Genomic DNA, 14,036 nt, shown 5'->3' with positions numbered 1-14,036 from the left:
CACACAGAGTGCTTCCCTTTCCCTGAGAGCTCTGCCAGAGCAGCCGGCTGTGTCACACATGCACACAGCCACAGCAGGGGTTGAGTGTAACCCTGCCTTGCCCTGGAGGGCTCTCACAGCCACTGCTTAGCCCAGGGGGACAGCAGTGGGTGCTGCTCCTGAAACAGCAGCCTCTGGCAGCTCTTACTGCTCCTTGCTTTTTTGGACAGAACAAGCCCAGCACCCAGTCTCTCACTGTAGCAGTGATCCCAGGAACAACACCTCATCCTACCAGCATCATAGCAAGCCCAGTGCAGGACAGACATTCAGTTGTAACACTCACCTCCAGCATCAACTGGAACGAAGAAACAGCCACAGAATCCCAGGCAGACTGTTGCATGTAGTGTTTATCTCATCACCACCAAACCGCGCTGTGTGCTCTGTCTCCAGCACAGAAATTCTGCTCCTTCACAGCAGCTGTGTGCCCCTTTCAGCTCCCTCAGCTCTACACGATGTGGCAGGATGCAATGGGAGGAGCAAGGATTGCCACAGTTCACGTGGACTTGCTTCACTTGCAGGAGAGAGCAGCCTTTCACCAGCATCAGACGAGAAACACTTGAATTCACCTTAAGGGTAATGCTATACCTGTATGACCTACTGTTTATATTCCTGACATATGCAAGCGGAGATTTTAATCCTCCACACTGTCAAGAAACTCATCCCTCCACAGCTGACTCCTGTATTCACCCAGAGAAGGCAGATGAATGAAATTCAGAACAGACCTGACATGCGAACAGTCTATCCTTCAGGAGTAAAACTCGGCAATAAAGCTCTGAAGGAAGCATGTGTAAGAAAGCCTCCCCTCCTCCTTTCCTCCCCAGAACATCCCTTTTCTCCTGTTTTTGGTGTTGTGCAGAGGGCTCATTGGGCTACGACCCACACAAACCACTGTGCCCTCCAGCCTCGCCTGTACTATGCAGTACAAGCCATGTCTTCTCAAAACAGCACAGGAGAGTCTTCCAAGGCAGGGTGTGCCAGGCAGGGGAGCTTACAGCATTTCTCCTTTAAGGCCTCAATTTTGTAATTAGGTCAGTGTAAGTAGAAAGGTGTTCCTGCAACCCACACCTGCTTTCCCTCACTGTCACCCCCAGTTAGACCAGAGCTACCCTGCATCAGTGAGTGATGATCTCCCTCACCAGACCAGGCTGCACTGGAATTAGAGTGGTGTTTCTGGACTGCTCAGCAGTGAAGAATCCCCAATTCAAGACACACAGAGTTATGGAAACCTACACAAGCCAGCAACTATCAGCTTCTTGAAGCCTTGTTTCTTTTTGCATGTTTTGTTCTAAATTGTTTATCTCTTTGTTACAAAGATGCTCAGAACAACCTGCAGCAGCAGTGCTGCGGATTAGTAGGGTATAAAAAGAGAAAAAAACCACTGTCCACGCAGGATATTTCAGAGTATTTTTATTTAACAAAAATAGCTGTTTAATTAGAAACCAACAATGTCCACATGGTTACAGATTTTCATAGGCATCATTGACTGCATACAGCTCCAATCAAGCTCTATAGTCACCTCATCACTGCAGCAACAGCTCAGAACCTGAATGATATCCAGGTGTGGCTTCCACACATTGTGGGCCTGAAGACATATACAGCATAGCCTTTCTATTGTAGTTGCCACAGTTTCATTACTTTGGCACAAAAATCACTGATATTGCTGTAAGTCATTAGTTAATTTGTGACTTGCTTTTAAAATAACTGGCCTGTTCCCCATCAAAGATTTGATGTCTGTATGAAAAGTATCATTAAAATTGAGCTGTTCCTTTTGGTCACTTGACAGGAGTGCTGTACACCCACTAGCCCTGCCTTGCTCCAACTGCCATCAGACCAAGGAACTCAAAGGACAGACTATCCCTGTCCCAGGACAGCTCATCAGCTAGCAATTCATGGCTTCAGAATTTATATTTTTAAAAACGAAAACAAAACAAAACAAAAATCTAGAGAAAGGAATATGTACATGGGTGGCTTCAAGTTTTCATTTCAGGATAAGGCAGTTAAATGTGTAAATGCCAGTGCAGCTGAGCCCCTCTTTAAGGGGCTGTTTCAGGAGGCAGCCTGCAGAAAGAAAAGCTCTGGGGAGTGGGCTCCCCTGAGCAGCCAGCCTGGAAGGGCTCCCTGGATCCCAGGCAGCACATGTCAAACACATTAATCACACACCTTGTGTGGTAAAGGCTGAGGCTCACAGAAAGTGATGAGAAATGCCCCAGCCAGGGGGAAAACACCTTCTCAACCCCAATACTGTGAAGTCTCCGTGGCACTAAAAGCAGACATTTAACCAAAGATGCTTCTTCAGCTGAAAGAAGAAAAGAGCTCTAACAAACACACAGAGAAAAGGCACGGAGGGAAAGGCTGCAATGCACCTTCACCCTTGCCAGCTCTCCTGTACACTTAAACTCACCACAACCTGCACAGCAACAGGCACACTCCGTAAGCATTTGTTGCTGTGCTGGTCATGCTGCCTGAGTATCCAGGTGCCCAAGCCCAGAACAACTCTGTGCAACTCCTCCTTAGTGTTGAAGCAATTTGGAAAAAATAAATTATTTTAAAAAACAGATATGAGGCAAGTCCCAAATTGCTTAAATTGGACAAAAAAAATAATAATAAATTGCCCACTCTAAACATTCATTGTTCTGCTCATGTGGAAAGAAGAGGTAGAACTAGTAGACAGAGACCCACCAGAAGCATAAATGCATTTTAAAATAACCGTGGAAAAATGACAGACCATAAATCATCGTTTTCCAAAGCCTCAGGCAGCCATTCGGCTAACTACCATAATTGAAAGTGTCAATTGAATCATCACAGTCACAATTCTCTAAGGGCACAAAGAGTAGCTTAAAATCCTGTGAGTTACCTCCCTTCTCAGTGCTATACTAACATACACCACCCCCTTAAACAATCCAGCCTGTGGGTTGTCAGGCAATGACTCCTGTAATCACAGGAACCTGCACCCCAAAGAATGAAGACAAACTTATCCAAGGGTCCCTTGGATTAGCATTTTGCTTATTTCAACTCCCTCTAAGTTTCCTCTCCAGTTACAGGCCCCTGGGCACAGGCCTTTGTGGTACAAGTAGTGCTGCTGACATCCCATCCACCAGTGCTACAAATTGCCCCAGGACACAGTTATGTTTTTAGGGAAGCACCATGATGATCAGCTAAGGGAAACCTCTGGCAGCAGGGATGACAGACAGGAACAGGAGAAACAGTACAAGCTCCTCAAGGAAGCATGTGCGTATGCAGGAACATAAGTGTACCAGTCCTCAAAACAGAGCTTCCAGCATCACAGGGCAGCTTTAGTGAGAGCCACAGTGCAGAGAACAGTCCTCAGCCCACCTCAATCCCAGGCCTGGGGCTCTCCACAGAGAGGTCTGTTAGTGTGCCCTCATTTCTGCCCTGTAGCAGCACCTCATGACAGAGAGCAGCAGTTGACCAGACAATCACAAAACTGCCTGCAGATGGACAGTGTTAGACTAAAACCTCCCAAGGTTCTCATTCTTTGAGAAAACTTGCTGTTCTTTGCTGCACATCCCATACATGCAACAGAAGAACAAAAGGCATTTTAGAAAGAAGATATTTGTTCTTACTTACGTAAGAGCTAATACATTCACCTTCTAAAATGTGCTACTAATATAGTATAAATATGGATCATATACCATTAAGGTGACTGCCTTGGGAAGAAAAGGCAGAGATTAAAAACAGACCTACATCTTCATATGTAGTCACCAAGAGTCTTTGCTTGGTGCACTACTGGCTTTCAGGAGATCTGCTTTGCACCTGCTCTAGTCTTGCGTAAGCTCTCACAATACTGCAGATGCCACTGACCAAGAATACCAGTGAGATGGCCGCAAAGTAAGAGGCGTAAATCATGAACTGCAGAGAAAAGAAAATAAAAAGTGGTTAAACCAAGCAGTTACCAGATTTATACGAATGTTAATAAAATAAATTAGTTTCCTTTCACTTCTAAAATATCAGGAATCAGTGGTTATTTCTCTGTCAAACCCCTGACCCAGAAGCAGGTAGCTGAGAAGCTTTACAGCCTGGTTTATCTTCCTCCCTTCCCCACCTCCCATAAATAAAGGTAAAAGCATCTATCATACCTGGGTGAAGATGTCCAAGCCAAGCCCACTGGCATCCACAACAATCACAGTGAGCAGAGTCTGAAGTGCTAAAGCAATGAAAGTATTGACCCCAAACACCAGGGCATACCGCTCCACACTGAGATTTGTGGCAATCTGGAACCTGGAAAGAAAAGGACAACCAGAAACATAAGGGAAAAAGCAGGGGAATGCAAGAATGGCAGGAACATTTCTGGGCAGAACGACTATGCAACCTGAGGAGTTACATTGACTGGTTTAGTATTTTCCACAGCTAAAGTACCTTGCACAAACAGTGTTCTTTTCTAAATAGGATCACGATGGACTAACTTAGAAGCTAGAAAAACCCACAGACACGTGCAACCCCTTTTTTTAAAAACAAACAACCCAACACACCACTTAGGGAGCTCTGTGGGTTACAGTGTTACTGAAGCAGTTCTGCTGTCTGATGTAAATGGTCTTGTCACATGGAGAAGATGCAATGCACTGTGATCCCAGAGAGCTGTTGGCAATCTCAAAGCTTCAGTCTGCTGCTGTGTGGTTCATAACCTTTTGCATCCTTCTAACCAGAACTCCCTTTGCAGTTTCAGTAGCAACTCTTCTTGTGCTTGAGCTGTCTTGGAGTGATTTTGTGGTTCAAAACCAGCTATGATTATTTGCCCCAAAGTGGCAAATAACATTGAAGTAGTTTTCCTACAAGTTAGGAGAAGTTGATGCTTCCACCCAGGCAAAGCATTGTCCTTTCCTCATCTGTTAACACTTCAGTCCAGCCACGTTTATGAAAAACATCTCCCTAGCAATCATCACTATCTAATATTTAGAAGTAGTCACTTCAGTGTCACAAGACTTCTAAGCTTGGGCACACTGCCAGCTAAATATATCTCCATGCCTCAGTTTCCAGCCTGAATCACAACACAAACCCTTGCAAGGCTCTTGTTACACAGGAAATGCTCCTCTTTCACACCAGCTGTAACCTTGAGAGCAGTTTACATGACAGAGATACTCACGTTGCTATTGTGATTAGCATCATGTAGATAATTCTGAAGATGACATAGGATGCATAGCACACCCAGATGTTATGAACAGTGTCCATGACATACACAGCAGCAGCAATAAGAAAGGAGAACAGGGCAAGTGCCACTTCACCCCACATTGCCCAGGATGTTTTTATGTGACCCACAACAACGACTGCAACAGCTCCTGTGAGGGGAAGGAAAGCATAAGTCTTAGTAATTACAGCTGGAGCAGTTTGGAGATGGAGCACTGGGAGCTCTACATCCCCTAACAGCCAATGAATGAAATGGAGGACACAAATGGGAACACATCAGCAGCTCTCCTGCCTGATCCCTCCCTCACCTGGAACCCTGCTGGAAACTCCCATTTACTTTTATGGAAACAGGAAAAAAAAATACATAGGTCAATGCTGACTGCCTCTAAAGTCTCCTCTCTGGCTCCAGAAGCACGACAGCCCCAGGCTCAGACCACTGCCACTCAGCCCTCCAGTGCTGTCAATAACTGGACAATTTCTGTTGAGAAATGCAAACCCTGGTTCTCAAAAGCACTCACCTAATTATTTAGTGGTGCTTTAGCAGAGGGTAGGAGGGAGAAAGACAATACACACTTTAATGCACAGCTGTTAAGAGCTCTCTACCAGGAAGCAGAAAAACCTACATTTACTGTCATTTCCACACTGGGCATTAAGAGTAAGTAAGACAAGGAGTCCAAATCCACATCTCCTGGGATGCAGCCTAATCACAGGCTATAATCGTGCACTACTGATTGTGCAAGAACAATCCTTTACAACCCAGCCAGGTTTGTAAATCTGGCTGGATTTTATGAGGGGGGGATGGGGATAAAAGGCAAATCATAGGACGGAAAGCACGTGGTATTTTGTGCAATTCAATGGGCAGACAAGGTGTGTTTCATGCACTATCACAGCTGCAACTACTGAGAAGCCTAAATACATATTACATTAATAGAAAATTCCCATTCCAAGTAAGCCTTGTTCTGCAAACAAGCCAAATAGCAACCAACAGTATAATGGCTGTACATAGCAAACCAGACAAACAGCATACTGACAAAGGGAGGTTTACAGAACATCTCTGAAAAACAGGATTGTGTTCATCAGTAGACCACTGCACAGAAGTGCCACAGTGCAGTGTTCTAAGCCCTTTGTAGCCCTTAGCTGGTGTGCTGTCTTAGAAAGCCTTCAAGCACACCAAGACTCCTTATGTACCAGCAGTTTGCACAAGCCTGCAAGCCTGTCAGAATTTACATCAATCTCGCAGACTGATGAGGAGGGCACTATGCCAAGGGAAAGGATTTATTTTCCCCCACTGAAGTCTTCTTGGTACCTACTGTGACACGACTTGACTAACATCTTGTTCTTTGAAAGTCTGGCTGCCCCAGTAGCAAAACTCTGAGATGCAAAAAGAAGCTAAGGCCTAGAGCATTCTTCCTACTGTCTCAGCAATTCTGAAATTTGGGGAACAGACATGAAGATCTCATGGCAATTCACGAAACTGTACTCTCCCTATGTGTCAAGGTTGTATCACCTAATTAAGATATTCAGTCTCTGTCCTTCAATGAGACACATTCAGCTGATCCAGTAGTTTCACAACCCAACCTGATAAAGGATTGACACACTCCGAAGAAGGTGCAGGGTTGCAACCTGACAGTCAGCTGCTCTCCCTGGAAGGAATACTATTTCTCTTTCCCAGGACAGGGAGCTGACAGCTACATGAGTCACCATGCCAACTTAAACCCTTCTGCAGGGCAGATGGGAACAGCACCTTATGCAAAGGTAGCCAAACGTTCCTCCTAACTGAGCACAAAATGACTAAGAGCAATGAAAATGGCAAACCAGATCTGGGATGCAGCAGGAGAGGTATTTCTAGTACAGGGAGAAGAGTGAACAGCATGTTCCTCTGTAAGTCTGAGGCCTCACTAAACAAAGTTGAGTACAATTTTGATTATCCACCTTCAAAAAGAATGTAACTCAAGCCAGGTTTGGTGCAAAGACAGGCTAATAAAAAAGGGAACAAAGAGCTCAACTTTACCAAAGAACAGCTAGAAAAACCTGGCTTGTCTGGCCCAGAGCAAAGGTTTTGTGTTAAAATATAACCTTGGCATGACATCAGAGATAAATAAACAGCTCATTAATAAACTCAAACTGGAAATTGGAGCAAAACTTCAAACAGAAGTTAGAGCCTTTGCACTAGCACCTAGGAAGTCAGGTCACTGCATGTTCATTCTTAACAAGTGTTAGGACTTCGTCCTGTCACACACTTCCAGCTTTTAGCTGTGACTATTAATTCATTAAACTTTGCTTCTTGCAAGCAATTAATCTCTATTATCTGGAAGGCTTCTGTCTTTTGAGGAGTTCAGGTTAATTTGCCTGAAAACATCACCCAAAATAATTCAACTATTTATAAATATGATACTTGAGGAAAAAAAATCAAAATGGGAAACTAAAAACTTCAGTCTTACAAGAGTTTCAGTCCATTGTTCACAGGCCTTTTAAAAAAGGACCTTGTTATCAATGATGTTCATGATAAGCTTTGAAGAATACACTTCTCCCCTTTTATTTTATGTTTTAAATTGTGCTGCTATTAGGCTACGTTATAGGTCTTTTTTTCCTTGACACCAATTCTTCTCTTTCTGGGACAAAGGTAGGATGGTAGAAGAAGCCAATCCAAACAAGAAGAGCTACAGGCTCATGCTAGAGTGGAGAAACAGTGTATGAGAGCAAGCTATTTAAGGGCAGGTTTAGCACACCAAGGACTGAATAGACAAAGTCACCAAACTGCCAACAGTTTCAAACCCAACTAACAATAGGTCTTGGACCAGCTTTTAGAATTATAAACCAGCCACTGCTTCCTACTGAACTTCAAGAAGGGGCTGAGCACACCCAAGGAAGCACTAATTATTTGTTTGTGTAGCTTGGTTTCTTTAGCCCCCAAGTAGGTGATGTCCACAGCAGATGATGGAACAATGACCCCATCAAAGAAAAGGGGCACGCCACAGCTGCATCTAGAAAACCTCTGTAAGGGTATGTTAGCTATTTTAAAAAGGTATTGTCCTAGTTCTGGTAATGAAACAGTATTAAACAACTTCATAAACAAATGCTTGTGTTGATTGACCTACCTGTCCCTTTCAAGTCAACCAACTTCTTTCATCTAAATAGCTTCTGCTCCTAAGAGTGCAGAAATGACTAACCATGGCTCACTGCATGCCGTGTGCATACAGGAAACCTTCCCAGGCTCCTGGAGGAAAACCAAATGCACAGGACCCCATGTCTGACTCTGAGTGGCTAAAACAAACATAACCCTACTGTGATGGTGACAGCCAAGAACACACAGTCAGCCACATGCCTGGAGCCTTCTGCCAAGTATTTCAGAATGAAGATTGGCTTGGGAGGTTCCTCTAAACACCTACGTACTGAATCAGGGCTGCTTCAGCAACCAACTCACACTGAGCACTCTACCTGTGTATGTCAGGGGAAGACTCACCCCAAATGCCTCTCCTGCATGCTTGGGGGAATGCATGGCACTTCCAAATCATGCTCTAGCGACCTTGAGGGAAGCAGGACATTTCTAACAGCAGAGCAGCAGCAGCTAAGGCAGAAGCTTACCCAGGAGTGTCGAGGCTGCCTCCACTGCACCATTGTAGATGTCTGCGCTGGGAGAAGGCAGCACCATCTCCCACAGGCCCTGAGCGTAGTTGATGACCTGGAAGTAGCCACAGGTGGACAGTGCCCACCACACAGACCAGCAGAGCAGGGTCCTGGAGGAGTAGCACTGCAAGAAGTCCCGCCAGAGATCTTTGAGCACCTTTACGATGTCTACTTTCTGCTTCTGCAGAGATTGGAGAAGGAAGGGGAGAGAAATGTTAAGTCTTTGTCTATGAATATGTCACACTGCTCCACAAAATTGCCCCTTGCAGGTGATCTGATCACTGGTGAGTGACAATCCCTCTCCTGGACACAAACCCCCACAGAATAATGAATAAAAAGCTTTCCCATCCCACAGTCTCTGTGCCCAACACGGTCGTATCCTTACACACAGAGGAAGGGGTCAGTCCCAAGCACCCCTCCATCTCTGGCTCTCCCCAGCAGAGAGCAGGGACTGCCACATGTTATGTGAGCAACTGAAGGGTACCAGAGAAGAAATACCAGAGAACAGGACACAATATCCACTTTGACAAGACAGGATCAGAAGTCAGCTATTTACATCATAAAGGCAAAAAGTATCACTGATGCTTTCAAATCCTGATTCAAATTCAACCGAATTTTGTAGCACAGAGAACTATATCTGTCCCTAAATAAGTTGATTTTCTTTATAACAGGCATTGGGAGTTTATAAATACTCAAAGAAGCAATCCCATTACTACACACTCTGCTTCAGCTGAAGCTCACCAAGGCTTCAAGATGGTGAGAGATGTCACCTGGGGATCTAAAGGGAAACAGAAGCTACTTCCACCAGACACTCCTGTTGCAAATGGCAGCTCCTGTACATACAAGTGCCCTGACAAATGGCATGAGATAAAAAAATGAAGCTTTCCACTCCAAATCTTTCTAGAAAGAGCATGAAAGGGGGCAGACCCTTAAAATAATTGAAAATAGATCAATTCTAGCAACAGGGGATGATAACAATCAAAATTGCTTTCTACATACAGGCTGCTGCAGTCCTGTTCTTTACCACTTTATGTCAACAGCAGCAGAGGAAAAGAGCATGTCTATACTTTGTAGACAAAAGCTCCTGGTTACACTTGCTGCATGCACACATGTACAGACATAGTGCAGACTCTGTAGGGCAGGACCCTCCTAGGCTGAGTAGGAGGAGCAGTTACTTCATGCAAGACTGGGCAGAGCCCCAAGGCCCACCCAGCACCTCAGGCCCCTGTGAACTCGAATTCCCTGCAGGGAAACACACAGCATTGTCACAGGACTGAGCTATTGCACATTGTGCTGTCACACGTCCAGTTTCAGAGTGGTTTCCAGACAGCAGCAGCAACTTTAAGCTCTTTGGCATTATGCCTTTTCCCTGAGGGAATGATGCAGTGTGTGCCTGGGAAAGACTTTTTTCCATGAGCAATAAAACTAATTTCAAAAGGTTTTTACTAAAACCCCAAAAGACCACAGCCTGAAACCTGTCCTGAACTTCCTTTCTTCCACCCCTTCAAGTGTGACTGATTTTTAAGCATCTTTATTAACATCACACAGTCCAAACGGTGCTTTGCCAATGGTGTAACTCTTGCTCTGCATGTGGATACCATTCCTCCAAAAAACAACAGAACAACTTGGGAAGAGGTGAGCTTGTGCCAATGTGACTTTAGCACACAACTCCCACACAGATGATTTCAAATGAAGCTCAAGTTTAGCTACAGGAAAACAGGAGAAGGGAATGGCCACACACAATGCAAAAACTGATTTGGCTGTTCAGCCCCAAGCATGTGTCTGATAAGGCAGAAAGGCCCAGCTGCCCTGCCCTGCCCTGGCAGTGCCTCTTCAGTACAATTATTCCTACAGCCATCCATGTTTGTGAAATATGGTCTCTGTTACCTCAGTAAGGACAATCATCACACTCCAGTGCTTCTCAGCCTTCAGCACCTGGTGTAGGTGACCTCTGGGGAGTTAGGCAGGTGTACTTGCTCCTTCCCTACTCCACTACTTGGGTACTACATGTACTCTCACAGGAGAGGAGTAAGGTAAACAAAAGGGACGGATAAGTTTTATGTTTATGGCACAGAATTTCTCATAACAAATACCCTTCAGCACACAAGCATAACTTGGGTAAAAAAATACTTGCTCACACAAGATCATGCTGGATGGGGCTGGATTAAGTCCCTGGAATGTTAATACCTTTAATTCCCAGCTGTAGCTGGAGAAGCAGAAAGCAGCCCTGGATGCTGCCTCCCCCAAACCAGCTACCTGTGGCTTACTTGCTAAGAAATACCCACTGCTGACTAATCCAGTAGCTGCAGTTTCTGACTTGTCCTCAGAACCAGCTCCTTCTGTCTGAGGAGCAAGGCTGGCCTCTCCCAGGGCTGGAGTCCCCCTGCCAGGAATCTCCACAGGTCTGCACTCCCTGGAGGCTGCTCACCCACGGTGGGACCCAGCGCATCCCTTCACCAAGCAAGGGTCCCTGCACTTGTTTCCACACAAATGACTTTGCCAAGCTGTGCAGCCCACAAGAGGCACAAGTCAGAGCACTACCTTGGTGCTCTCAGGGGCTGCATTAAGCTGATGTTCTGCTGATGTGCTTCCTGCCACATTCTGCCCTTCTATAACTAATCAATGTCTGCTTCCAAGTGCCCTCAACAACTACTGCAGTTTCATTCCTAGACCAGTTTCCTGCCAGGATCATACTATGAATCCCAATTATTACACAGCATATTACACATATTACACAGCCTAACTTGCACAACAGTTGGAATAAAAATGTCAAAACGTGAGTGCAACAAGAATTGCCTTTTTTCTGCAAGTCACTGGGTGCATCCAGAAGCACACACAGAGTTGGGACATATGTGCAATGCTTAGTGTCCCAGAGATGTCCCTTGCTTTGTACCATTGGATGGCAATCTGATACCCAGAGCATTCAAACTGCAGCCTTGTGAGACATGAAGAGGAATTTCAGAAAAACTAAGGAGCAGCCTACCATGCTCAAACAGCAAAAGGATGCCAGTAATAATTCTCCCTGAGCCATAAATAAGGAAGTGGGATAAGTAAAGAGATACTTTTTTGCTGTTAGATATTACATCTCTACTGCTACACACATATTTGCACCTGTGACAACCACATCAGTATGGCATCTTCTACTCGTGTAAACTCAGGGCACACGTGTAAACTCACCTGTTTCTCTGCTGAATGACCCTCCCCGTTTAAGGGAACTTTTGTCTCATCCTCCCAGCCAGGTGCCCTCTGCACATCGGGATGATCTTGGACAGCGGCTCCGTTTTTACAGTCCATGACCTTCATCTCACAGCTAAGCCGCTGACTCGAGAGGTGGTGAAAGAAAAGGCTTTTCTGAGGCATGGGCAGGAACCAGGCGGTTCCAAAGGCCACGGAGATGCTGGTTAAGGAGATCACGTTCAGGCTGAAGAGGGACCACCCCGCCACCGACACGAGGACCTGCCCAGACACCGAGCCCACCGTGTAGCCCACCAGGGTGGCGCTCCGGCAGTAGCTGGTGACCTTCTGGTAGAGGTTGATATCGACGACGCTGTAGATGTAGGAGTAGTAGGCGATGTCGGTGGCGGTGCCCATGCCGTAGAAGAACTCGAGGAACTGGACGGCGCGCAGCCCCTGGGCGTAGAGCAGCATGAACCAGGTGACGATGAGGCTCAGGCCCTGCAGCAGCACCACGGGCTTGTAGCGCAGGTAGTCCGTGGCCAGGAACACGGGGAACAGCAGCGCCAGGTAGGAGTAAGTCCACACCGGGTAAATCTCATTAAACACCTGCGGGAGGAGGAAGAGGGGCCAGCGCTCACAAAGCACAGAGACACGGGAACAGACAGGGGGGGCAGGGAAAGGCACGGGGCCCGCGGTACCTGTGTCTCGGAGAGGTTCTTGTGCGGCCCCAGCAGGTACCGGGTGAGGAAGGGCTCCGAGGGCCGCACGCTGCAGAAGAAGCCGTAGGCGCAGAGCAGCGCCGTGGGCAGCGCCCAGCAGCACGCCCCGCCGCCGCCAGCCCGGGCCGAGCGCCGCGCCGGCCGCCCCCCGAGCGAGTCCGCCATGCCGGGCCGGGCCGGGGCGGGCAGGGGTCAGGCCGGGCCGGGCCGGAGGCGCTCCCGGGCCCGAGGCGCCCGTCACCGGCGCGGACACGTCCCGGTCACCTCCCGGAGGGGCGGCCCCGGCCCCGGCCCGCCGCGCGGCGCCCCACGCTGATTGGCCGGCCAGCGAGAGGCGGGATCACGCACCGCGCTCGGATTGGGCGAGATTGCCCCAGGGGCGGGGCCGGCAGCCGCGCGGGCGGGAGGGGCGGGAGGGGAGGGATCCACGCGGTCTCTCGGCCCCGGAGCTCCTTCCTCGTCCCCCCGTTCCCCCGGGGCAGGTCCGAGCCTGGGAACCCCCCAGCACAGAGACCCCCGCCGCCTCGGCTCGGCTTGTTCCGCCTTGCCTGGCCCGGCGTTCGGCCGCTGAGCTCTGATTGCCGCCTTCCCTTTGCCGAGATAAGAGGCTGAATCACTTCTGTGGTTCAATAAGGCAGCACCTGGTTTGTCCATCCGGAAGAAATATTAGACAAGCGGGGAAAATAAAACTATTACATTCGAAGCCATTATCTAAAGTTTTGCCCAGCACTGTTGTTCCTAGAACTTTGCCAATCCTCTGAACTATTTGCTGGTTTTTTTCTCAATCTATTTCTTTCTACTTGATTTGCCTTTCCCTTTGCTCCACTCCCTTGCACTGCACTCCTACAGCATTGCTACCACTCCCAGGGCTTCCTACTTTATACCTACAGTTTGTTTTCCAAACTGGCTGATGCCAGAGAGAATTCACAGCAGGGGTGAGGCCTCCCACCTGTGCCATTGCAGATCCTACCCCCTGGACATCTGGATATACAGAGCTGGGTGGGAAAGAACAAGCCCTTCTCAGCCCTGGAAGAGATTCCTTGCAGTGCAGGATTTTACTACTGTCTATTACTGTTATATATTTATTACTATTTTATTGCTGTTATTATCATTATCATACCTTTGTAAACATAGCTGCAAAGAGGATTTGGGCTGTAAGATTACTCAACTGTCTGTGAAACACAGCTAAATATTTGGCAGTTTATTATCTGGCATCAGTGGTTTGCTGCTTTCTGGCTATCTTCTGGGTCTAGCAAAATTTCCTTTCTATCGTTCTCCACGTTCTCTTCTGTAGAAAACCTGTAAGGTTTTATATATTAAAAAAAAAAAAAA

General features: G+C 47.0%; 1 protein-coding gene across 1 annotated transcript; it reads right to left on the bottom strand.

The window, feature by feature from the left end:
* Positions 1-1,431: 1,431 nt before the first annotated feature.
* Positions 1,432-12,869, bottom strand: SLC19A2 (solute carrier family 19 member 2; the record flags this gene model as incomplete). Its single annotated transcript, XM_083854304.1, has 6 exons — positions 1,432-3,909; positions 4,137-4,278; positions 5,141-5,333; positions 8,767-8,989; positions 11,986-12,591; positions 12,684-12,869. The coding sequence occupies 6 exons, from the start codon at positions 12,867-12,869 to the stop codon at positions 3,784-3,786; spliced, it is 1,476 nt and encodes a 491-aa protein (XP_083710430.1). The 3' UTR covers positions 1,432-3,783.
* Positions 12,870-14,036: the final 1,167 nt, after the last annotated feature.

The sequence above is a fragment of the Zosterops lateralis genome (assembly GCF_965231275.1).
Source record: "Zosterops lateralis genome assembly, chromosome: 2".
NCBI classification, from domain to species: domain Eukaryota; kingdom Metazoa; phylum Chordata; class Aves; order Passeriformes; family Zosteropidae; genus Zosterops; species Zosterops lateralis.
The sequence above is the reverse complement of the archived record's forward strand: the minus strand, read 5'-3'. Positions and strand labels throughout refer to the sequence as shown.